This window comes from Anomalospiza imberbis, chromosome 9 (genome assembly GCF_031753505.1).
Source record: "Anomalospiza imberbis isolate Cuckoo-Finch-1a 21T00152 chromosome 9, ASM3175350v1, whole genome shotgun sequence".
NCBI classification, from domain to species: Eukaryota; Metazoa; Chordata; class Aves; order Passeriformes; family Viduidae; genus Anomalospiza; species Anomalospiza imberbis.
In genome coordinates this window covers 28,840,025-28,866,941 of record NC_089689.1, presented here as the reverse complement: position 1 = coordinate 28,866,941, position 26,917 = coordinate 28,840,025, and the positions used below count along the sequence as shown (strand labels likewise).

The 26,917-nt window shown below is 41.9% G+C and overlaps 1 protein-coding gene across 19 annotated transcripts in view; it reads right to left on the bottom strand.

Moving 5' to 3' along the window:
- Positions 1–26,917, bottom strand: part of NFIA (nuclear factor I A) — a 409,015-nt gene that overhangs the window by 33,452 nt on the left and 348,646 nt on the right. For 12 of the 19 annotated variants that reach the window (XM_068198897.1, XM_068198899.1, XM_068198901.1 and 9 more), the window contains 3 exons: positions 19,259–19,387; positions 7,130–7,308; positions 4,381–4,546 (listed from right to left, as the gene is read on the bottom strand). In XM_068198897.1, coding sequence (XP_068054998.1) covers positions 4,381–4,546; positions 7,130–7,308; positions 19,259–19,387 — 474 coding nt within the window. The remainder of the gene's footprint in view (positions 1–4,380; positions 4,547–7,129; positions 7,309–19,258; positions 19,388–26,917) is intronic. The other 7 variants (XM_068198903.1, XM_068198909.1, XM_068198911.1 and 4 more) reach the window with 3 other exon arrangements.

Below are 26,917 nucleotides of genomic sequence, written 5' to 3'. Positions count from 1 at the left end.
ATGTGTTTGATGTGAAGAGTTGTCCTGTTTCTCAAGCAGCAGCAGGAGGATTAAATGGAGGAATGTGGTGCAGTAGAACAATTCCTACTGCATTCCCAGTGCATTCTGCAGCTGAGTATCAGAGGGAACTGCAAATTTTAGCAAATTGAATGATAGAGTCAATCCTCTTTTTTATGGATGGGGAAGGGAGCGAACAGAAAGCTCAAACTCGCCCAGAAGGTGCTCAGTCAATGCATAGCAGAGGAAGGGAGAGAAAGCCAATCTGATTGCAGGATCATGGAAATATTTAGGTTGGAAAAGACCTTTAAGATCATTGAGTCCAACCCCTACCCCAGCACTGCCAAGGCCATCACAAACCAATGTGCCTAAGTGCCACATCCACAGGGCTTTTAAATCTCTCCAGGGATGGGGACTCCACCACTGCCCCTGCTCCAGTGCTTGACCACTACTTTGAGAAAAATTTTTCCCAATATCCAACCTAAACATCCCCTGGTGTGACCTTTCCTCTTGTCCTGTCCTTGTTCCCTGGGAGCAGAGCCCAGCTGCTCCCTAGCTGTCCCCTCCTGTCAGGGAGTTGGGCAGAGCCACAAGGTTCCCCCTGACCCCCTTTTCTCCAGGTTGAGCCCCCTCAATTCCCTCAGCTGCTCCTGGAGCTCCAGACCCTTCCCCAGATCCATTCCTTTCCCTGGACACTCTCCAGCACTTCAGTGTTTTCTAATGGATTCGAGGTGTGGACTCACCAGTGCCCAGCACAGGGGGCAGTCACAGCCCTGGTCCTGTGGCCACACCAGAGCTGATCCAGGCCAGGTGCCTTTGGCCTTCTTGGCCACCTGGGCACACTTGGACTCATGTTCAGCTACTGCTGACCAGCATCCTCAAGTCCTTTTCCAGCTTTCCAGCCACTCTGTCCCAAGCTTGGAGAGCTCCATGGGATTTTGTGACCCAAGAGCAGGACCTGGCACTTGGCTTTATGAATCCTGTACTACAGCCACAAGATCATTCTCCTCATCCTGACACAAATGACATTTAACAAGAAAACTCTTTTGTTCAAAGTGACATTAACCAGTAATGAGTTCATTTAAGTTAAGAGTTGTGAATCTCAGAAAATAACACCTAGTTTTAAAAAGCTGTTTAAAAGTCAGGGTGTACAGGATGGCAGTATCTTAGGCTGCTCAGGAATGATTTAATTATGATAGTGATAAAACCCAACTGGAATGTAGCGGAGGTGGTGTTTGCTTTGGGCAGTGAGATACTAAACCCCAAAACTGCCAAGTTCAAGAAAATACTGTGTTGTGTTTGTAATGGGTTACTAACCAAAGAAAATCAAGAAGAGATCTGAGATAAGATAATGTTTCTTTGCTTCTGATATCAAAGATATGTTCTATTGAAAAAGATTCTGTGGAGGAAAAATGAACCTCCCAAACCTCATGAATCCCATCTCCATTGTGCCATCTGACTAAGGAAAATGCTGGCTTTCCAAAGGGACAAGATTCACAGCTGAAATTATCAGCATGCCTGGCCACCCAGTAGTGGCAAATCCCCAGCGTGTATCTCCAGGGGCTCTTCCTTCCTTGGACAGCACTAATGTTCATGTTTTGGTTAATGTCACAGCTGGAGAGTTTCACTATTGCTCTGAGAATCATTAGCCACCTTGTTGTGATTTTTAGCTCTCGTTCCCAGGAGGCCATGCTGTATTGAACAGCTGCTCCTGGCTCCTGCACCCCTCAGGAGGGCCATATTCCAATTTTTGGTTGGGCCGTGACTGCATTTTGTTTCTGCTGAGGGCTTTCTGCTAGACCAAAAAAGGGAAGGAGAACGGAGCAAATGCCAACCCCTTTCACTCCATTTCCTTGGGAGGAGGGGGGTTCATTCTCTTCCACACAGCTAAGGAGAGAGTCTGGCCAAAATTTAACATCACTCCTGCCTTTGTTGCATTAGTGACTTTCCAATATCCTCAAGCTCTGCGGGGCAGTCAGCCATAGCCCGGCGACACTCCCAGAACCGGTGTGCTCCAGCAGCTCGTAACCATGGAAAACACCTTTTTGTGAGGCTTTTATGGAACTCTGGTGAATCTGCACTCGCTGTTTGAAGGCTAATATTTAGTTAAGGAAAAAGTAAACACGGAGGGAAATGGAGGGTTGGTCCTGATTGACACACTGAATGGAGCCCAGTGGGTCCTCCTGGCAAACCCTGGCTGCGACGCCTCAAACTTCAGTTTGCTTTCCTCTTTAAGTGGCCAATGCTTCCACTGGCTTTGGTTTACATGTCATAGTTTTTCTTAGAAAATATTTCCTATAATCTACTTTTCTGTAAAATTTGTCCCTAAATTAAATTATATGCTTCTTTACAACTCGAGTCACTGTTATTCAAACCCCTTACCAAAAGGAAGATGCGTGCCTGAATATGTACAGAACTATATGTTTAGTCATCAGCGTGGCTAATTAACAAACAGTAATTATTTTCCTAATCTTTTGTTTAAATACCATTAACTGTCTGCTCTTGAGAAAACCTCCATTCCCAATTAACGTGGCAGCTGTCTGCTGAACACAGAGCCCAGTGACCAGCCCCAAGCAGACACCGATGGGTGTCCTGCTCACTTCAGAGGAGAAATACCCATTTTTCTGCCAGCTGAGAATCCGGCCAGACGCACTCTGGGCTTGTTTACACAATCACAGTATCATAAAAATTAAGATTAGCGCTAAAATGTTGTTGGGAATTTTTTTCTTTTATTTTTGACACCAGACACTGCCAGTAAACTGAGTCACAACCGTAATGACAAGTACACACTGACCTAGTTTTGTTTTTCCTGGTTCTGAAGGCAAGGAGATAGTAAGGCACTGCTGACTGTGTTCAGTGATAACTATGACTAAACATTAACCTTTTAGATCCCACCGCTGAAATCTTATCGATAGGACTCAAAAGTCCCCTCGGAAAGCGTCAAAACTTCCTGATAGCACCGGTGTTGGTCTAAGGTCAGAAAGAGGAGCGGAGGGGAGGGAATGAATCAACTTCTTCACTCAACAAAAATCTGCTGATCAATTCGAGAAGTCCTGATTCTAGAAGATCGTGTTCACAATCTTACCACACTGTCTCATACTAAAACCCATTTCAATTTCCAAGCGAGCCAGAGCATCTTGCTGAGTTTGCAGTTGATGCACTATCGTGTAGCAGAAGGCAATGAAAACCTCTGAGGAACCACCAGATTTTAAAAATGCCCCCTGGAACCTGTGCAAGTCTCCTGAACAGTATATAAAGCTTTAAACATGTAGGCTTCACTTGGTCTGAAGAGCGAGCACCTCTTTGTACATCAAGCAGTAGTTGCATATAGCATTTAAATAATAAGCTTGAAAAGCACACAAAGGGATTTGCTGTTTCGATTAGATTGATTTTTGTTTGTGGATGTTATTTGGACTCCCTTCACTGTGGAACAAGTCCCCTACAGTTGCCATTAAAGCACTGAAAGCTTCCCTTTTGTTTTTAAATGTCAGTTTGAGCACAGCTTCATTAAATCATTTCACAATTAACTCCCTGAACATCCAGACTTTTTTTTAAAGCATCAGACACAGCTGAATTGCATTTGTTTCCCAGAAGAGTGACTCCAAAATGGTATCCCCAAGTGTGTATCCAAGAATTCGTAAATTTGACTTGTGGCTACACAAAATGCATGTGGGAGCCGTGTGGGTGGTGGGAGAGGATTAGAGCTTTCTCCCTGGCCCTAACACATACCAAAATTTCTTGCTTAAATGCACGGCATAAGGGAAAGATTTCTGGCTTAATCTGGGAAGATTTATTCCCAAAAGAACGACAACTGAAGTAAACTGGAAATGGTTGTTAGCTTAGCCCAGTGTGTATAAGCAGGGATGTTTTCAAGGAGATTGCCTGACTTCCATGTGGGATCTATCCTCTAAAGTCTGGCTTGAGATAACAGCTTATCACAGGACCATGGAATAATTTGGGTTGGAAGGGACCTTAAAGATCACCCAATTCCAACCCCTCTGCCACAGGCAGGGCCACCTTCCACTAGATCAGGTTGCTCAGAGGCCCATCCAGCCTGGCCTTGAGCACTTCCAGGGATGGGATATCAACTTGAATCCTCATGGCAGCAAACAAGACCCCAAAGATCCGAGCTCTGTGTCACAGCTGAGCCACCGGCCTCGATTTCCCTCGCACGTGGTTATGTGAAATGCCAACCAAGTCAAAAATAAAACTGCAACCTTGAGCTAAGGCTTTCCCTGCTAACACAGAAGCAGCTCAAGAGTTTTGTCCATCGTGGAGAGCAGAGAGCTCTCCTGCTTCCCAAGGTGTGTGCAGTCCTTATCCCTGCACAGGCGCGCGCCGGCGGCGCCGGTAGCCCGTGGATCCCGCTGCGTCTATACTTACTTGGAGAAGTGGGAGAGGTGGCCCCTCCTTCTGTTGATGTGGTTGGAGGTTTTGTGTCTGGCACTGGCAGAGGCACAGGCCTAGCCATTGGTGGCGGAGGTGGTGGTGGCAACATTGGGGTAGGAAGGAATGGATTGTGCACCTTGCCTTGGCTGCTACCATTGGGCTGCCGAGAAACAAGCAAACAGACAAAAATTATACTAAGAATCAGCTATTAGGAAGCTCCAGTAAAAACAGTCTAGTTAAAAACTATGTGCAATACATTTACAGTTACTTGAGAGGTGGCAAAGAAAGTACTGGCTCAAATTCTCCATGGACTTCAAGGAACTTTGTGTCAAACTCTGTGAACCTTGTGAAAATGTGGCAATTCTGGCTTTTAAACGCTTTTCCTATTAGCAGCTTGTCTGAACTAAGATTAAATTGTCCTGGAATAAATTCTACTCCTCCTTACATTTCCTGCAGCACTAACCCATGCTCAGTGAGAGGTGAAGCAGTATTTTTGACCCCTAAAATCCCCTAGTTTTGTGCCTCTGTTATACCCTCAGGATATCAGTGTCTAGGACTTGAGTGTAAATTTCTTAAAGATACTGCTCATCAAGAGAAAAAACAAGCGTTTTTGGTGGTCTTAAAAATCATGCTGATATCTCATTACAGGAAAATGAATGAGTGTACATTAAAATAACTGCTCTCCCACATCCCTTTTGAGTTAGTAATAGTGTAGTTCTTGGTTTAGCTGCCATTAGGTTCATATGGAGGAATGACTGAACTTAGAACAGCTTCGTTTTACACACTGGGAGAAAAAAACCACCCTCCCTTCAGTCTGGGATGTGGTCAGTCACAGGCTGAAGGGGATCAGCTATATGAGTGTGGTCTTTCAATTAATCACCAGAAAAATGTGTCCGTAAGTAAAAGTGTTTTCAAGTATCACAAAAACAGGGATCAGGCTTAGAAAAACATGCCAACCCTCCCCCCAGCCTATTAAGTTTACATTTTAAATGTAACCCAGCCTGGACACTTGAAAACCATACAGATAGATGCCAAATACCATTATAAAGAGAAAGTAGGACAGGCTGTGAATCAGGTGTTCCATTTTAGTGACAAAAATGATGAGATCATTTTCGACAGCACTCTACAAATTGAACTCACTGCAGCTCTTCTGGCACTGAACATTGGCTTTTCCATTGATGATAAAAGCTCAGCTTTAAACACAGATCCATATTCTAAGTACTGCTAAAGAAAATAATTTTTTAATTCCTGATAGGGTTTCCATTAGCCTGAATTGCCAGGGACAAAATTCTCATCCTGGCAAAACACTTGGGACTTTATTTTCATTTCACCTGCTTTGGCACTGACAAAAGGCCTTAAAGTCGTGGGGGTGCAAATCACACTTGTGGTAGAGCAAAAATGGTTCAGGGGATAAGTAAGACTCAAGTTCATCTGCATTTAACTTAGCAGCACTCCCACAGACTTCAAAGACTGCAGTCACTAGAGTTTGCAGCAAGAAGCAATCCTTCAGGGGTGTTTATTTTTCCAACATCCAGCACCTTTAATAAACTAATATATTGGTGACATCTCTCAAACACTATCTTGTCTCCCAATTAGGTCCCTTTCCTGCCAAGAAGACCCCTGCTGCCTGTTCATTGTGAGTGTGCTAACAGTTCATAATGCTGAATGGTTTGGGATAAATTAAGCAAATGAATACTCAAGGAAAAAGAAAAGCACTATATTGATTTGTTGTCTAGACATAAATGTATCTGCTAACATATTGCAGACATTATTCAAAGCCAGGACTGGCTGGAATAAGTAGAGTCAGTTTTTCTGCTGGGGAAAGGAAAACACTGAGAACAATGCAGCTTATTAAATAAGTGTAATAAATTAGATGCTAATAATTAAACTAATTCTCATTAACACTTGCAGTATGTCAGGAGAGAAGCAGTAATTTTGCCAGTTATTACTTCATTGGCTGGAAAAAGTTACATGCATTACATTTCATGAAATATTCAGAGCATTATTTTAGATTTGATTTACATAAAATTTATAAATTCTGTATTTGTCCAGAATGCTATTTCAATAATAGCAAGATGATTCACTTTATTTGATTAAAAAAAAAATGAAAATGGTTATTTGAAGCTTTGGAACTCTGCTTAATTTTTCATAGAGATAAGGGGAAAAGATAACTGCTTACAGAAATAACAAACCATAATAAACTGTACTTTTAACATCTTGAGTTCAAGTACTGGTCAACTTGATCTAAAGTGCTATAAGGCAGCATCTTTTTTTTTTTTTTTTAATGAACTTAGCTGATCTGAAACATCTGTTTCTCACCCTCCCTTTTCCTGCTCTTTCCCCCCCACTCTCCCCTGAACTTCAAAAATAATTAATAAAAATTATTTTGCCTTCGTATTTTGTTAACCCTGGTTCCACAAGGGTTACAACACATGCAACAAAGTCGTTTGTGGGGGGACCCAGCAGGTCACTGAAGCACCAGCTTCTCTGACACTTTAAGCTACTTCCACCACAATGTGGTCGAGTGGTTTTTTGGGGAGGTCTCTTGTTGTTTTTTAAAATACTTTTGCAGCACAGCATTATTATTATTATTATTATATATATTTTTTTGTTCTCCCTTCCAGCAACTACTCAAGGTGCGCTCCTTCAGGCGACATGCTGTTAAAATAACCCCATCAATAACCCCGTGGTTAATTTTTACAAAGGACAAACACTTCTGAAGAAAGAAAAACGGCTTCCTTACATTTAGGAACCCCACCTGTCCAGCCTGCTGACCAGCGTCGGGGCAGACAAGTTGGACAAACTCTTTCAGAGTCTCCTGAGGATGATAGCGGATTGCTGGGTGTGAGAAGTATGGCCCAGGCTGTTGAATAATGGGTGATGTTGGAAAATGAAGAGTCGATGGTGTTGCATGTGGACTTGCTATAGGAAAGAAAACAAAGACGTTATATAGAGCTTTGCCTCTGGAAAATAAAACAGTTTAAATCTGTTGTAGTTTAAAGTAGCTTTTTTGTTGTTGTTGTTGGTTTGTTTTTAAATGTACGGTATTGCTTATACATCAGTTAATAAATTAGACCACATTGTGTCCTACACTCACTTCATCTAGATCCTGGAAGCAAACGGAGCCAGACATTTTGAAGGATTTTCTGTGTTTTTAGTGGACACGTTGAAAGGAATCAGCAATCCTTTGTGAGAGTGAAAACTATTCATCACCTTAAGAGCAGCCCTCATCAATCAGGCAATAAAAAAATGTATTTGGGAGATTAGGGTTGATTTAATTGACATTTCATGTAACTTGGATTTGCACATACGAATCCATTTTACATTGTAGTATAAACGGTCGATAATTTAAAAACAGTCTAACACTTCTTGTTGTTGGGTTTTTTTTCCCAGCTCACTTCAGGAACATTTATTTTAAGTAACGTGTTTTCGTTTAATGAACATGCACAAAGTGGCGAGATCGTTTGGAAAATTACATTTACATTTCTACTGAATAACGTTGGGCTCAAATCTTCAGCAAGCCCCCAGCTCGCTCTCAGGGACGAAGTTTAATTTGGTGAATTTATGGGCCAACAAGCCAGCTGGAAAATGTACTCCAGAGAAGGTGCAGAGGTGTGATGTACACGAGCCCATTGGCAATGACCGATTTTACCCTCAGCTGATTTCAGCAGAACTACAAGTGCAGCTCCAGAGCCTTTCGCTCTCCTACATTATGTGACACCTTTGCCCAGTTCCTTGGCCTTCAAAATATATTGGGTTGGACTCTTGTTACCCAACAGTGCTTCCCATTGTTAGCTGTCACCAGAAGGCAGAAACTGCTGCCACTTACAGTGCCATGAATTCTCCCTTTCAAATGAGGATTCACTCTTCCTTCAGAATGACCAATTAATCTGGTTGCACACAGATTAAAATCTGTAAATCATTGTTTATTTCTCACCAAACAGTCATTGTTGCTCCCTAGGAGTCTTTCAGGGGTGTCCATGTGCAGAGATTGTGCTCATACACTGCATATGACCAATTAGATAAAGGCTATGCAAGGGAGGGGAAATCCTACAGAAACTCAGGTGTTGGCTTGGAAGTAATTTAAATATACAAGAGGGAAAAAAAAAAGCCTTTGGCACTTTTGGAAAAATTGGAAAGATGCAGGAAAGTTAACTAAAATCAAACACAAATGAGCAAACATTCATTTCATGATGAATGTTATGAAAAACCTTCAGTTAAATAAAAGCTAAAATCTGCTTCTTACTCTTGTTCATTGCCAGTTTAATAACATGACACTTTATTAATAATTTTTTTTTCTTTAGCATTATTAAACCATTAGCAAACTCAAGAGCCTGAGGATGTGGATAAAACATGAACTCAGAAACAGTAGCAAGGAAACTGCTGCATTTTCCTGTAAACATTCATTAAGGGTTGTCTGGGCAGCCCTTCTATACACGTCCTTTTCCACCACAGGATAGGAATAATTGCTCTGACACCACCACCAAAAAGAGTTGCACTCATGCCAGGGGTGCTGGTATGGGATGGATGTGAAACCCTTGTCCTTGCCATGAAAAACTCCCCTGTGTCCACGATAACCCCACAATTCTGCTCCCTTTAATTCTGTTGAAAATATTCCCAATAAAAAGAGAAACATCCAAGGTAGAGATAGAGGGGGATTCCTTTCTGTAACTGTGAGTGACCACCTTGGAGACAATTATTACAATGGACAGAGAACTCAACAGTGTCCAAGGAGCCACCTCACCCCAAAATAATCCCCTGCCTTTGACTGGTGCTGCTCAGAGGGTGACACCTCCATTCTACCCACACACCTTCAGTCAGGTAGATCCCAGCCAGCATTTTGATGACTGCAACAAAATTTTTATTAGCCTACATGATTTCTGTCTTCCTCCCTTTCTTTGCATCTGCTTTTGTAGTTCCCCCTTTCCTTGTGTGCCAGATGGAATATGAAGGATGAAGACAAAAGTGAGAAATGGACATTTATGTGACAAACATCTAATTAAGTAAGAAATAAATTGGAATTTCTGAAATCTAAAAAGAAAATTTCCTTTTAGTATCAGCTCTTTTAATACTATTTGAAATTGTTATGCAATTGCACCCTCTTTTATGAATAAACTCCTTTCTGTTTGTCTGCTGGGTGAAAAGGAGATTGACATGCATCTCAGACAAGAAGGAATAAAGAACTGTATCCAGGGAACATGTGGGAGTTCAAAGCTAGGCCTGAGACAACACTTAGCTTTTCCAAAGCATGGCTCTTCATTTAATAATTTGATTTGCTCTAGGAAAGATGAAAGAAATACTCAGTGGCATGTAAGGAGCAAGACTTTCTCTGCTGTCTTGACCTCCTCAGCATGTCAGGGTAGAAAAGAAAGTGTAGAGTGTGTGTCAGTGACCTGCCCAAAGAAAGAGAGAAGCAAAACGAATGCAGAAATGACCAACAATAATTCAGCACAGCAAAGTGCTGCAAGGAGAAAGTGGCTCCTCTTCGGAGCCTTGGCCAACTCCTCAGCCCATCTCCAAGGGCTCCCTGCTGATCAGGGAAGGACTGGGGGAGGGAAACAAGAAAATTGGCATCATTCCTCAGCCTGTGCCATACACTGATGTGGAGGGGTCATTTTCTTCTTAGCATAAGGAGTAACGAGTGCATTAAGGATCTCCAAAGGTTTGTTTTTGCACTCTCTGACTAGGAAATAGCAAATTTCTCAAGTGCCAAAAGAAAGGGCTCTTTGATAAGAAGAGAAAAACCACTACTATTAAACTGATCAACATTACAAATGTGCCTGCCTGATGCTAGAGAGAGGGAATTAAATGTTAAAGTCTAAAATCTGCTGGCCCAGACACAGACCATTACTCTGATAGCTGTGTTGTGGTCAGCAACTCTGGAGAGTGCAAAACTGGCCACTCCAACAAGTTCTGAGCACAGAACACAACTGTGTTTCCAAATATAGGGGCCCTCACAAGCATTTTTAATCAGTGAAAGCACAAGGGGTAATGAAGCAGGTCATTATTATCCCTGTTTGCCTCTAAAAAGGCCAAGGGCCCTTTCAGTCATGATTTTCAGACTTAATAAAAATGATAAAGTCTTTAATTCCTAAACTCACACCTACAGTGATGGAAATTACCCTGTGTAAGAGAAGAGGCTCTTATTACTTCTGATGGGAGAAGTCTCAGGGACTGTAAATTCTTTGAGATCTTCAAATGGAAGATAAAATAGGTCTTTGTCTATTATTTATTTACTTATTGACTTATTATTTATGTATCCCTAAGCAGCTCCATCCTGCCAAACCATATTTCTCCTGGCGTCTTTCAGCCTGTGACATTTATATTTTATTATTGACCTCAGTAAATGACATAAAATATGACTTCTACAATCTATGAAAATATGTGTACTCAAGATCAGAACTTCATTTCTACCTGCTGTAGGTATGGAGGAGTTGGACTCTCCGGCGTTATGAAATCTGTTATTTTGTGTAGGGGTTGGAGGCAGGAGTTATCCTTCCATCTCAAGGCAAGCATAAATATTTCAAAGCACACATGATTCTAATTCCATTGAAGCTGGTCTGAAACATCCCAGACTTTTTATTGAAAATGAGATGGTAATGTATGGTGGCCTGCAACAGATATACCAGTATTTTAAAACTGCTGCTATGGGGCCAAGTAATTATGCAGTGCAGCTGTTGCGTGCTACACTGGATTCCTCAGTGTTTTATGAGCTCGTGGTGCTGTGCAGCACAGAAGTCACAGGATTTTTCAGAATGCTGAATTCAAACCTCTGATTATGCAGCTCTGTCTTGCCTTTCCCCTTCTTGATTTGTAGTAGCCAATAGCCAAGTAAGTAACCAATAAAATAAGCTGCACCCATTGATTAGGTGAGCGCTGCACGTGGCCGGGGCTCTGAAGAAGAGCCAAAATTGTGAATTCTGTCCAAACGAGTGATGAGACATTAAAGGATCAGTTAATTTGAAACAGGTCACAGTTTTCTTCAGGTATTTAGGATCCTGGAACAAAGGAGCAGCTCCTAATAAAGAGCCCTGGGATCCCTGCTCCCGGGGAGTGCTTGCTGACACGGTGAAGGGACACCTACAGTGCTCAGACAGGTTTTCCACCAGCACAACCCAACATATGGGGGCACATATTGATCCATCCACCTTCCATCTCCTCTTCCAAAAAAAGCCCTGCCAGCCCCTCCAAGTCCACACCACTGGATGGAATTTCTTTCTTCCTGAAGTTGTTTGAAGTCTTTGAAAGGGTCGTTTGGTGCTGCTCAGGAAAAGGTGTTATCACCCCGGACTGTTCCAGGGAGAAGTGCTGGGAATCACAACCACTGCTCCTTCACAGGCACAAGGGCTGGCCCATCAGCTGGATCGGGGCACAGTGCTCAGATACCTCCGCTAGAAAGTGATAATTAAGTTTACTAATACTTCATTAAACATTGATCAGCCTTCCTAGAAATAGTAACGTTAGAACCATAATGAAACGGGATCGTTTTTTATCCGCTTGTTTTTGAGGCCATTATAATTGGCTTCATTACAATTAAGAAAGTATTTTCTGAAAAGTCATTTCCCTGGAAATGTTAGAGAACAGTTTGTTCTGCTAGCGACTTCCACGTCAGGCTTCTAAGTTGCTTTAACTCCCTGAGTGCTGCAAACTTTCTCCTGCCATTCCAGTGATGCCAGTTCAAATTATGCGAGATGGATCCCACCCTTTGTACCCCAAAGGTACTTATTCTCAAAATTGACCATATTAGAGGACTAATTGGCTAAGCCACCATGCTGGCTGATGTGAAATGCTTTCAAACACCATGAAACAGCTGTGTTTATCGGAAATATGAAGAGTGACTTTTTAATAAGGAGATCTGGCAATAATCCAAATTTGTTGAAAGGAACTTACACTTCTGTGTATAATACAATACAAGAGGTAAAGAATGGAAGCCTAAAACAATAGCTTTAAGCCCACAGATTTTGGTGATGAAAGCAGTTACCCAAACAAGAAAAAAAAATAATTAAGAAACTCGGGCTGGGATTTGCAGAGGTCCTGAGAGAATTCATTAACTGCTTTTGAATTTCAATGGGAGCTGCTTCCCTGTAACACTTTCAAAGGTTTCTGAAAGTCCCCATTTTTCTTACTGCCCATTAGGAACAGACTTTAGGGTGATAGAAGTAGAGGAATTGCTTACTTAGGTTGGCAAAACCTGCCTCTACTTAAATCCTGAGCTGCTGAGGGTAGGACTGACCAGTCCTAGGATGAGCCCTTGGAAGGGAATTCACATCCCTGGAAAACTTAGGTATTTGTTAAGTCCCATAATGGTGCAAAGGGGCTGTTCAGTAACATGTTTGTCAGGTCCAAGGATGAGCTAAATGCAAACTGATCCCATCTCTCATTCCCATTTGCAGAGTCAAGGCTGGGAAGTCATGGAGCTGGAGAACAAAAATAGGCTTTACCCTCTGAGCATTGGTAAAACTTAGTTATCACTCGCTCCCGCATTCTGTAGACAAACACAGATGAAAGACTGAAAATATAACAGAAACAGCTGACCAATGCAAGAGATAGTGAGACACCCTAGGTAGGATGGATGGAGGATCTGTTCCTGTCCATGAACATCAAAAAGATGGGCTGAATTGCAGGCTATCTGCCTCTCAGCTCCAGAAGTCAAGTGCAGCTGGCCAGCTGAGCACTGCTGTGAAGAACAGAGCCACGGTATCTCCAGATCAGGGCTGGCTCTCAGCCCTTTTCTGCTGCTCTGAGTGGTACAAGGCACCTGGACCCTTTGTTCAGAAACACTCTTCCTGCAAGAAATTCTGCAGTAGCAAGTGGGAGGCAGGAGGACATTTTGCCAAGGCCCACGGAGCTCCTAGGAAAAGGAAAATATGCTGAGGGCTGTGTTTGAGCTAAGGGTTTATTGGTGTACTCTGGGCTGCTGAGTATTACAGGCTGCTTTTGAAAACCTGTAGAGCTGAACTGAGCACTGGTTCCAGATTCTGGCATGGGCAGGGGGCCAGCTAAGTTAGCTATTTTTGAGCAGAATGTTTTAAAACATGTCAGAATTCTACTGCCTTTGGGAGACCAGAATACTATAGAATTGATTACATTGGGACAGAAATAAAAATCAGACCTATAGAAAGTACTCCTTCCTTCCAAGACTACAGCTAGAGGTCAAAAAGACCCTAATTTAACATATTTGTAGAATTCCTGCCTTGCATCAAGTGCTGTCAACTTCTGCATATTATTATTACTTTTAATGCACATGATGCATTCTCATATATTCTCATCATAAGATAAAAACTACTGCTAGGAGAATATATCATGTCTTTCTTATAATGAAATGCAGTTGATAAGTTTACAATAGAAATGTAAATTCTCTTAAAAACTACAACCTTTATGTGTGTGATGATATAATTCTGCTTTGATACTAAAAAGGGCATGGTAATGGAATCTGTGACTTTGGAGTGATATATTGCTGTTAAGTTAATAGGACTCCACATTCCCATTTCTAATATCAGTGTTTTTCCTCCCTTTCATTCTGTAGATGGTAAGCTGATACTACATAAACATTGTTAAAGCTATAGTTCCACGCTACAGTAATTCACTTAACTTTAACATGATTTATGGTTCTGTCAATAGAGGAGGTTGAAAATCCAGAGCTCTGATGCTTAAACATGGGTTCCATATTTAAAGCAATAATGTGCTTTTTGTGTGTGTCTGAAGCTAGAAGAATTTAGCAAAAAGCAGAGATAAAAATATTATAGTTCATTGCACTGTTTAAAGCATATAGTTTAACTCCATGGATACATCAAAGAGAGCAAAGGAACCAAACGCAGTGTCAGGAAAAGCATGGGCAAAATACTTTGTTCCTGCAGCACTTTATTTTTATATTATTTTTTAGGGATGCATGAAATCCTATTAGTATTTTTAACACTCTCCCCCTTTTTTTTTTTTTCATTCTTTTGCTCAGTTAGATCAGCTCCTTTTGTCAGGATGAGTTTAAATCTGGGACCACTGTGTTAATCACCCCCCTTTCTTCTTTCTGGCACTTCCCCTCCAGGCATTTTGCCTCTTTAGGAGATTAAGCGACCAAGTCATCTTGTTGCTCTAACATGTCCTCACTGGAGCAACATATTAACACAACTCCTCTGCAAAGGAGCCCTCTTTAGAAGTTTGCTGCAGGGATGACAAATTAACCCAGCATGGTGTCCCACACATCTATCTCAGTACAAATTATTAGTGTAATAGAGGTTTTAGTTATGCATTTATCTAGTAATTATTGAACGGTTATACAGAACGAAGCTGAGCAATCGTGGCCCTTTATGAGGCGAGCTCGGTGGGTGGTCTTACAGTTAATTTAGGATAGGACTGTCTAAGCAGTTCACTCACACACAAATTAGCTGAACAGCCTGCTCCTTTAAATATTTCCTATGTCACAGGCTAACTCTTGACAATACAACAAAGGTAGAGTTTTAATTACACGGTCGCTGACTTTTGTTTAGCTGGAGCTTTAACCCTTTGCAGGTCTCCCTCTCTGCCCTCCCTGCCCAGGCTACGGCAGGCGGTGGCAGTTTGGGGATTGTGTCATGCCTAAAGCCTGACCTTGAGGCCATCTGTTGGGAAACTGCTTTTCCTTCAGCACCAGGTTGCTCCAAAGCGAGTGCAGAAAACCAAAATATTCCCCTGCTCAGTCAGCTGCCCTGACATTGTAAACTGGATCATGCAAACTCGTCTGATGGTCAGCGTTGTGCTCTTTATGGCTTCCTCGCCCTTGTGGTGTGACTCTCCTGGCTCTCTGACATCACTACCTGTGTCAAGCTGCACCCGTTTGTTTTTGTCAAAATTCAGAGGGAAGTAGAAGGTTACAGCACTGTGCCAGCTGACAGCACCAAGAAGCAGCCACAGAGACTCGCACAGAACAGGACATTACAAAATGTCTTTGTACAATGTACACCAGGAGCCATCGCTTTGATTCACTTGGAGCTGGCTGACAGGACAGCGAGCAGGCACCAGGACTTTGGTGACCCAGGAGAAGATTCGGATAGAGAAGGACACAGTATCTTTCCAGATATGTGACATAAAGGTTTTGCCACTTTGGCTTGAACAGAGAGTACTGTGCTGCAGCATTTCCCTGGCAGGCCTTGTCCTGATAAAAATCTAAGTGGCAGTGGTAATTGTGGAGGAAATTAATATAATGGAAACCAGTCCACTAGTTGACTTTCATCCCTTCTTCTCACACACCCCCTTCCTTGGGTTCTTGCCTTCGTGCTGTATTTCTTGCTTCTTATAATTGTGTTTCTCCTTCATTTATCTTCCTAACACACCATCTCATTGGTTTTGTGGTTTTTTTTTTTTCTTTCCTTGCCTTTCTTTCTTGCTTTTTTGGCTTGCAGGATCCACGCTGTCATATTCCATGGGAATGCTTGAATGCTCTGCAGCACAGGCTGCTGTACATCCTGGCTTTACAAGATCGTGGTCAATTTAATGTTTCAGCCAGCTCCAGTTATAAAGTCACCAGAGTGTAAGTAGCAATACATGGAAGCCTAAAACCATTTATGTAAATACTGCTGTCACCCCTAGTATTTAAATCCTTCACTGCCTGGTGAAGAGTTCAAGTGGACTGGGAAGCTTTGTGAGATGCCAGCAATCCATGGTGGCTTTGCAATGCTGGAGTGCTGTGGTGAGCTATGCTGACCACCAAATAATCTCATTTGCAGGTAACAAAAGTATGCCTGAGTAGGAGAGAGATCTGGCTGCTCGAATTTTCAAGGCTTTGAAATAAATTCTGAAACTGATAGTGATGCTAAAGCCACCCTATAGGTGATCAATTTACCATCTGCCAGACACTGAATCCTAACCACGCTGGTCCAGAGAAGACATATGGTGCATTCATAGAGTCATGCCCAAAAAACTGCCATCATCAAGTGAGGCTCCATGAATCACTTTGCTAGCTTATCACCAAAGAAACTTGGATCTTGCCACCATCTGTTGGAAGTACTGAGGAGTCACTGAAGCATTGGCATCCCTGCGCCAGCACTCGCTGCACATCTGGTCTGCTGGTCAGCCAGCTCGGATCCTCTCTCCTGGCTACTGCCCAGCTGGGTTGGGCACTGGCAGCAGCACCAGTGCAGACAGGAACGAGTGCACAGCCTTCCACAGCACAGCACATCCAGGCAATTCCACGAGAGCAGAGGTTTTCCAACGGGTTCGTTGGCTGGAGCACCTCAGAGCTAGGAAATCCTCTCAAGGATCTTACTCCTACTCCAAGGAAGTTTTGTTTCCAAAATGACTCATTGTGGGGACCACAGGGAAGGGCATTTAGTATCCTGGGACACCCCAGCATCAGACGTGCAGTGTATTCCAAGGGATGTTTGGAAGTGTGTGAAAGATTCAGGAATATTCCCGAGAAGTTATAAATCACTGGTTGTCAATGACAACACCTGCCATGAATAGTCTACAGCTTCTTCTCTGCTGTCTATTTTGATCATGCTTTACAAATGCATCTCATACACACATCCAAGTGATAAACTTGCACATACGAACATGAGAAGGAGATGGAACCTCCTTGTGATTGTCGTGTTGGCTGACGAGCTTACTCCGATGGTGACCTACTTACTCACAACTCCCCTTCCTCCAAAATCTCTCTGCAGAATGGAGATTACATCCTGCTCTTTGTTTTCCAAAGACCCCTCGGAATGACCTGCCCCATACCGTTTACATAATGCACCTGTGTCCAGAGGGAATTTAGCCTGTGTGTGCTGTACCATCATCTCTGCAGAGGCATAACTCCCAGTAACTACTGGTGGAAGTGAATCTCTCAATTATATCCTCTTATATGACGGCATTATACTCTTTATGTTGCCACTTCTGATACCTGAAAAGCTTTTCTCTTCTGCTTACTGTCCCTAAAGTACGCCAGAGGCGATGGGATAAAGAACAAAGCTGGATTTGCAGAAAATAATCCATCTCAGTATATCACCCTTTACTAACAGAATGATTGTTGCAGCAGGGAAATAAACACAGCCAGTGTGCTGTGGAAGAAGAATACTGAGGAGGAATGTCCCAAAAGAACAAAGAATGAAGTCTGGGACAAGATTTTTTTCAGGGTGATGGCACTTAAAGAAACCATGGATGGATTCAAAGGGATTTTTTTCCTAAAAGTCAGTGACACTTTGTTTGTGAATGAGCATAAAACAGAAGATGCTTCTAAATGATGTTGCAGAAGAACAGTTTTGGTTAACTTTTTAGGAACTGTGATGATTTAAAAGCTGTGTTGCTTCTTTGTGGAGTTAGTAAAGAACATCTCCTTCCAAACAAACAAAATGTGGGACTGTAATAATTCTATTTGCTTTTCTGGCTCCCACTGAATGTTCTTCTCACGTAGCCAACAGAAATCCCTCAGTGCACAGAAAAAGTCTTGTGAAAACAAGACTGTAGATGAGATTTAAACAAGGCCTCACCACTGAGACATTTCCTCTCTCAACCACACAAGAATCCAAAGCACAGAGGGTCTAAACAGGGGCAGACAAAGGCAGTCAATGATCTTAAAAAATTAGTGTGAAGTAAAACACAGCTAAATAAAGAAAGGCCTATTAACTAATCAATCAACAACTGAAATCTAAAAGACTGAACTTCTAAAAGACAGGAATTGGGAGTCAGCTGATGTGCACTGAACAGAATGTTAATGGAAGCTTCATATTAGTCATACTTGTACCACCAATTATCAAGGCTTTTAAAAGAGGACATATTTGCCAGACAGCTCGGATCCAATTTTCAAGGGAAATCTCCATAGAGCTTAGATGCCTAAATTTCTTCTGAGGATCTAGGTGCATGTCTAAGGGTAATGAATAATTTTTATGGATTAACCACAACAAACCAAACTACAATAAGCAGATTTAACAAAGCACAAAACCTCCTGAAGTGCAAGTCTGACCTTGCTTCAACTTTTTGCAGCTCCACCATTTCTCACCACATCACCTGGATGTGCAGACAAAGAGGCTCCTCCTGGTTTATGCTGCCCTCAGTAAAACCACGCTGATGCCAAACAGACATTTCCAAATAACTTCTAGGATGAATTGCTAATATGCATTTTGATGCTTCACCATTCGACCAATTCCTTAATAATCTTCTCTAAATGAGACAAAATTTCATAGCAGAAAGAAACGTGTCGCAACCATTCATTCCTATTTTTATGTCTTCCAAAGAGGTTTGTAAGAGGATTCATTCATTTGTGTCTCTTCTATGCCCAAGTGAGTTCCTTTTCAAACGTGAACTCTGTATTGCGTTTAGTTTTCTAGGCTAAATGCAAATGCATCTTTCTAACAAAAATGTATAAAAACATCTAGACCCAGAGGACATCTCTTTTACTTGGAAAGTCAGTCAGAAGAGTACTGAGAAGGAAACCAGCCAAAGTATTGCAGGAACCAACTTCAAAGGAGTCCCCTAACAAGGCACACTGACACCAGCAGCACAAGAATAAATGACTGGCAGAAGGAAATCCACAGAGCTGGAAGACAGGCGTAGGTCAGAAGTGATGGATGGGTCCCTGTCTCGAGCAGTTGGACCGAGTCAACGTGATGGATGGCCACAAGCAGAAGACACTTCCCTGCAACACATCCTGTCCCTTTCCCCACCCTCTTCCAACAAAACCCCAAGGGCCCAGAAACCAGCGTTTCCACCTTGGGTGGTCATCAGGAGCTTTCCCAAAAGCAGCCCAGCCTAACAGAACCAGCCTGTAGACACCTAAACCCTTCTGGGTGTGAAGGCTCCGAGCACAGCCCCTCGCTGGGCGGTCACAGGTGGCGATGGCTTTCCGTGGAGCGGCGCTGGCACGGCCACGGGGTGCCGTGGCCACCCTCGAATGCCTGGGGGCTCTCGGGAAAGGCCTCACCTCTGGGTCCTGTAATGACAGGTCGATGGTGCTGTGTGAAAGCCGTTCCAAGGGAGGAGGTCTGCGAAGGCGAGGGACTGCTGAAACCAGACTTCTCTGACTTCTTTAATGTAGTTGGCGATGGCATTCCTGGCAAGAATGATTGATAAGTGCAATTTAATAATGCTAGGTCATGGAACGACAGCCTATGCATTGTGAAAGGGGGTGCAGAAGCAGCTAGACACACTTAAAGGACAAATGAAATGCAACACTACAGCAAGCTGAAAGCTCACTTTTATTTGTGGGGTTTGTTTTTGTCAAGGCAGAAGCGGCCATGGTTTGCTCCAAGCCATGAGTACTAAAAGGCAGCCATATTTTTCTTATAAAGCTGAAATACAGACAAGATGCAGCTTATTATTGCTACTGAAACCTACTCTGCTTTATTTTTAGAAATCTGTAATAGCTGGAGCATTTGGATTTTTACAGGTTTTTTATGAGTTCTGTCTTTCACTCCTTGGTTTAGTAGATTATTGCAAATGGATCTTTTAAATGTGCCGCACGACTCAAGGCACAACCAGAGAATGGAGTTCTCTGAGTTCAAACTCTTCCTCCCCTCACTCTCTTGACTTCAAAGGTATTTGAAAGTTATATGTTTATGTGGTTCTCTTTCGCTTTCAATTTTATTTTTTTAAAGGCTGAATGGTATTTATGTCTTGATATTAGAAGCCGCACTGGAATTATTCTGGAGTTGTTGCAATGCCCTTGAACTGCATCAAAGGCTCCCAATGAAAATCAGAGTTAAGTTGTCACTGGGTGAAGCCTCTGCCATGGACAGGCAGAAATGTTGTGGTACTCATCTGACTCGTTTGGTATAAAGGGTGAGAATAACTCCTGTTGATGCCATAACATAGCTGTGGTTTCAAAAAAATTCATGGAATGAATACATCGCAGCGGGCTTTTAAAACCCGAGCCTTTTCTGTGTACGGTAGATGCTTGGATGGAATAATTTTACAGTATATATATGGAAAGTATGCATGTTTGTCTGTACTAGCCTATATTTTTTGCAGTTCTAGATGCATCTGAGTATTCTGATTATCAGAATGCATCCTGAAAACTCAGGATTTCCAGTATATACAGCCCACTGGGCATTCTGCATATCTGTAGGGATACAGCAAAACAAAGGTGTTGATTTCAGGTGGAAAAGCAAACTATCACGTAATGTGCAAGTTGAACTTCCACTAGCAAAGTAATTTAATTTAATTTCCAACTCTGTGTTTTATAGTATTTAATTGTTAAAAAAGTAAAAAGAGAGGCCTGCACAGGATTATCTCTGGGCTATATTATTAACTTTATATTTAATAAGCCTAGTTTTATAGTCCCTAGGATGTTGATGGCAATATGCAGGAGCCTTCTTGTACCTTATACTCTGCACTGCTGGGCCTTAATGGTTTCAGTGAGGCTTTGGAGTTTATATTTCTGTAAGTTAAATAAAGTGAGGGAATGGTTTGAGTTCCAGTGTGGCACTTGCAGCTTTCTGCCTCGAAACTTGTTTGCTACAGGGTTTGCTGTTATGGTGGCTTTTAGGAAAGGTTTCAGACTTAACATTTGAAAAATTAAATCTTGGAACTGACTATGGTGCAAGAAAAATATTGGGTTGAAGTGTTTTTGGTTTTTTTTTTTTTGGTTTTTTTTTTTAATGTGTTCTTAGGGACTTTGGAGTAGGAACAAAAGCACAGATTAGTTCAGTTTCAGGGGAAGGGAGAAAAAGAGATTGAACTGAGGTGTTTCAATGAAATATTCCAGTGCAGCCTGCTGAATTTCTGCTCCAATGGGATGTAACTTATCATGGCATGTCCATATTCAGGGCAAGGACACTCAAAGGAATTAATGGTGCTGCTGACCCAGATTTCCCTATGATGGAAGAACTGGGGATGGAAACACCAAAGGAGTGTCAACCCCAGCGCTAAGTACAAAGTATTATGGACAGTCCAAGAGACTTTTATGCACAGGGGACGTTCACTAAAATTTCCCAGCATGGGAGCTGCTTCAAGAGCAAGGTTGTACAGTCCATGAGCAGGGACCCGGGTAGGACATGAGTTACCTGAGCCTTGGGCAGGTGACAGAGGTCAGGGGAGGAATGAGATCTCAACTCTGTGGCTCAGGAGCTCCCTGCTTTCCCTGGCAACAAGCCCTTTTCAGGGCAAAGATAATAAAGCTTCCAAACAAATGAAACAGCTTTTCTTTTACCCCTGTGTTAAAAAAAATACCCTGCAGGACTCATCTCTAAACCACAGCAGGGAGAAGGGGCAGAGGCAGTGGAAAATGGTTAAAAGCTGCAGCAAGTTTGTGTGATTGTGTCCAAACACTGGAACTTGAGGAGCTACAAAGAAGCTGATGAATGACCTTGAGTGTGGCAATGCTGAGCAGTGTCATGTTCATACGGGGATGGGTTTTCTAAGGTTGAGGCAGAAACTTTCATGTGAAAACAGAGATTTTAATGTGACCCTATGCAGGGAAATTGAGTAGAAAAACAAACTGAAGCGCTGATAATTGGTTGCTACTTTTGCTCTATTTGTTTGTTATCATTCTGATTGCCATTATTATCACAAGTTTGGTTCATTTATTTATTTTCTTTTCCTGGGTATTTTGAAATGTATTGGTTTGGAACAGTCCAACTATACCATGTTTTTGTTTTGTTTGGGGTTTGTAATGACACATTTTATTTTGAGTGATCACATCCATCAGATCTCAAGAAAAAAATGGCTGCTTCCTAGTTCAGAAGAATATGCAAACAGGAGCTTAATTACATCACTTAATATTGACCAGGAGAAGGAAGAAGATGAGCTTGCCAGCTCATTTCCAAAGCATGTTTTGTCCTTTAAGAGGGGAGGGTATGACAGAAAGTTAGGCAGTGCAAAGCAATTAGCATCATTCACATTTTATGTTGCGCTAGCATGGTGCTCTAGCAGCAAAATTCAAACATTCTTTGAATGGGTTAATAAAAGAAGAAATACAGTCGGCATGCAAGAAAAAGGTTTCCAAGAACAAGCCAAAATATGTCCCATTCTTCTAAATTTATCACAGCCATGTCACATTATCCTTGAGACTGCCAGGAATGTCAATTTTTTTGCAAATTTAAAAAAAATATCTCATTTAGCACCATATGTTTGGTTAATGTGCCTGATATATCCTGCGTATTCTTTAGTCCATCCATTTCTAATACTCATTTTCTTTTTTTCCTCCCCTTGCTAAGCCATATGTTACAAGGCTGGTCATTCTAACCCAAGCTCCTTTTGGGAGCTGAGAGCGAGGGGACTCTTGTTTAATCACCCAGAAAAACTTTGAATTCTACAAGTCTCACTTAGGTGAGCAGTCTCAACACTTGAGTTAGTTGTAGGTGCCTGGTGCCTATGAAAATCAGGCCACCTATGAGGTGGCACAGTGTATATTAACTATGAGGAAGGAACTAAAGGTAGGAGGCTAAACACTGAATTAGGTGTTTAATTTCTGGCACCCACGTTTGAGACTCTTGGCTAGTTTTAAGGGTCTTCTGCTCCAAACCTAATGAGTTTTAACACATTTAGCGGCCCCTAGTCCGCAGGGCCCCTCCTGTGCTGCTCGGGGATGCAGGAAATTAAAAAGTTAAGGCTGAAGGTAGCTTGGGCAGAGCTGGGGATGCATCCCGGGAGGATGGGGCTGCCTTGACAGCTTTCCTCAGCATCGGTCCCGGGAGCCAGCGATTACTGGGGACCACTGCACTGAACTCCAGATTTCAGCACTTCACAGGACTCTGAGGAAGGGGCAGTGCCAGCTCTAAGGACACCCCTGAGTCCCTGCTCTGCTCTCTCTGCTCTCTGGTGCAGGGCAGCAACAAATTGCAATCTCCCCCAGCCCGTCTCAGCTGCGCTGGCCGGTGGATAGGGAATGGAGCCAAGGATCCTCCCCGTTCCCTGCCTCTCTCCATCCATCTGCTCTGAGCAAGGAATAAACAAGAACAGCCAGAACACAACGGCTGGGTAACCCAGGTGGGGGTTAAAAGTGTTCCTTACTATTCTGTGGATAGGACTCTTGTCCAAATCACAGTCACACCTGGCACTTTTAGGAAGCACAGCTTTCAGAATCCAGGTCTGAGTCTCCTCTGAATGTTATTTAGAGTGAGAGAGAAGAGAATCAGACTTTGTCTATTTTCATCTTATGGCAGCTTTTAACTACAGAATAAATGGAGAAGTTAATTGCTAAATAAAAGAAGAAAATAAAGGGATTTATGGCATAAAACGCAGATGGGGCATAAACGCCTGAGTGGGTGTGCTACTTTAACTTACTGTACTTGTGTTCATGTGATTCTATATGTATGCCAAACATATATGGTCTGAGCCTGCTCCCATTAATATAAATCTGTTTTATTCACTGGACAGAGGGAACCTGATCAAAGACCATGATGGTGCTAAATGGAAAAAGATGTGTACTTTCGTATTTTTTTCCAAAAGGAAATATTAATTTGACATTGGTTTTTTGGTTGAGAAGAATTTTAATTGCAGTACACAATAAGCAGAAAATTCAGACAACAATAATCTTGAAACTGTTAGCAGCATTATATTTCTGTCAAGGAATTTGTGTGCTTTTTCAACATTAGAGCTTTCTGAATTTTCATTAATTTGGCATTTCCCTAAACACACGAGTTATTATTTTGTTCATTCCACATCATGCATCACACCCTTCTGCTCAAATGCATAATGCAAGCGCAAATGGGATCCTTGTCCTTGGGAGACTCTGGTTACTGGAGCCATTGGATGTTGAAGTCCCGCAGAAAGACTTTCCAAAACTCTGCACTTCGCAAACCTCCAGCCCAAGTTTAATGAGTGCACAGGAAAACTTCGTGTTCCTCATCTTCTAAGGGGCACTGGAGCATTGTGGTGGGTTTAATTCCTCTACCTCCTTATGTTTGCCAGTACTAGAAACGCACCACATAAGAGTCTTCCTTGAGTACAGCTAAAGGTCTTCAAATGTTCATGTATGAGGCTGATATATATTTAAATGGACCAGAAAATGATGCGTGAGAACTGAATGCACAAATCCTCCCCAGAACAAACAAGTATCTGCAAACCTCTTTTCCATGTACCTGCCACGTGCCTTACTAAAAAAATCAGGATTAACTGCGATGGAGTGAGCGGAGTCATAGCAAGAGGAGAACACGATCCCCCTTCTCTCCAAATCTACACTTGAAAATCCATCCAATTTCACTTGATTAATTACTGACATTATTCTACCTGCACACATCTCACACAACAACTCCATCTCTCGTTAGCTACATTTGTAGACCAGCTCATATTCATCTCCAAAGACCTTTGGATAATTAGCCCAATATTCCCAGTAGCTCTCTGCCACTAGACTCTTGATGGAGATTTCATAACAAAAGCTATGAGTGAAACATGGTCTGGATCCTCCTTCCCAAGGCACACTAGGAAAAGGAATTGTGGAAGCTCAGGTATTACCAGGTGGACCATGAACTCGACAACATGCAGAACAAACAGATGATGCAGGAAAAACAAGTCGGCTGTTGAAGATAAAAAACTGATATATGGGAAGCATTTTTCAAGGAATTTTCATCCTTCTGTGTGAATTATTCCAGCAATTCCACTGAAATCGGTATCAACAGAAAGGCTGATCAGCTGCTCTATTTTTTTCTTTTAATTCCTGGGGAATTCTTAATTTCAAGCTTCTTGAAACGTTGACGGCTACCCTCCTGCCAGTCATAGTAAGTCTGTTCTATTTAGTGCTGAGCAAACTTTGTCATCAGCCGAGATACGATCACACTGACTGCCATCCATCAGTTTACTGTATTAATTGCTCCAGTATACACAAAATACAACACAGATGGAAATTCACTCATCCTAATGAAGTGCTCTTTAGTTTCTACATTCTGAATGGGTACTGACTCCCCTGGTTGCAGCCGGAGTTACCATGATCACTGATTAACTACCTGCCAGCGGAGCACCTCGCTTCACAAGGCTAAATCCAGCTTAATAAACAGTGATTTTTACAGAAGAAAAATGAAAGCTCCCCCTCTATCCACTTATCAAACTGCTGCATATGCATCACCAACACACACATCCAGTTTCCTCAGAACTCGACATCTGACAGATCATCAGGAAAACAGAGCTAATCTATCCGTACCCATCAACATCGTATCATAGGTGACTGCCAGATACTTAAGAAGCCATCCAAAAGAAATGTCACAACTCTTTTTCAAGACGCTACAAAAGAAATGTTCCAAATAAAATAAAGCAAATGCACGTACAAGTAAATGAGCCAAAGAACTTAATAAAAAGAGATTGATTAAAATGAGGACCAGAATGTTCAAAAAGGACTGAGAGAGAGAGAGAGAGGTGCCAAAGGCGCATTAAATGGATTCAATGGCTTTAGGTTTTAAATGCTTTTGGACTCCTCAGCAATTTTTAGCCAAAAATGATAATTCAAGTTAGAATCAAAATTCTGATGTCACTTAGGGAAAAAGAAGGTTGAAATTTCTCCTTTGCAAATGAGCACAGATCCATTTACGAAGGAGAAATATCAGTTCATAGTGATGGACAACCTTGCCTACAAAATTTTAAAGCCGAGCACTACAATATTCACAATTCTTTTTAAATCCTACCCCATGAAAGTCTGCCTAAATTGTTTGGTACAACGTTCTCATAGAGTGTATTACCTTGTCTGTTTGTATCTGTGTTTACAGCATCATCTGGATTGTTTTAGGTCGCTTAAGCTAGGCTTCATTCCTGCTCTGCCACCCAAGCAGTTCTTTCAATAACTAATAAACTAGTACTCAACATCTTACCAATTTCTTCAAAACATAATTTCATGAGTTATATATTTAAAAACTTTAATGAGAAGAGCAATAAACAGCAGGATAACAGTTCAATTCTGCCTTTGAGGTAATGTCAGCTTCGGCATAATTTTCCATTGTATAAATATATATTGCAAGAAGAATAAAAAAAAAAAAATCTAATGACGTCTTTAGACATCTCGTCTAAAATTCATGACTACATTTGTTTCATTTCAAATGCTACTCGAGAGTTTTTCAGCACACTTGGCAGATTAGATATAGCAGCAGGGACAAACTGCAGCCATCCATAGGAGAATATACCTTTATGTGGGTGCTTTGGGGATGGAACATCTATAGCTGCAAGGCAAAAAATGCCATCATAAATTTGGATGGCATTTACAAAGCCCTCTAAAAAGTCTTTGCATATGATTATAGCTGAGGTATGATATTTTTGCAAGTAAAAGACCCAGAATAGATTTATGTTTCAACTATATCTTCCTGAAGATGCATATGGATCCTAAATTGCGAGTGATACTAAAGGGAATCTTAGTAACTGAAGAGGATGGAGTAAAATTTGGGGGGGTTTATTTATTTATTTAATTTTCTTAAAAATCATGTGCTCATTATTTGCATGTCATCAAACCCATCATTGGCTACCCAGGCTATATATAACAATGATGGCTGCTAGATGCCCCAGGCATGAGATGGAGATGGGTAAATATGCAGATTTTCTGGACTTGTGACCTCAGTTACTGCATGGTAATGTTTTCAAATGACTTTTATGATGGCAAGACTAAGTTTGGTGCTAATATTGGTTTTGAAGATTTAATTGGTGTACAGAGCCATTGAAAATGTGT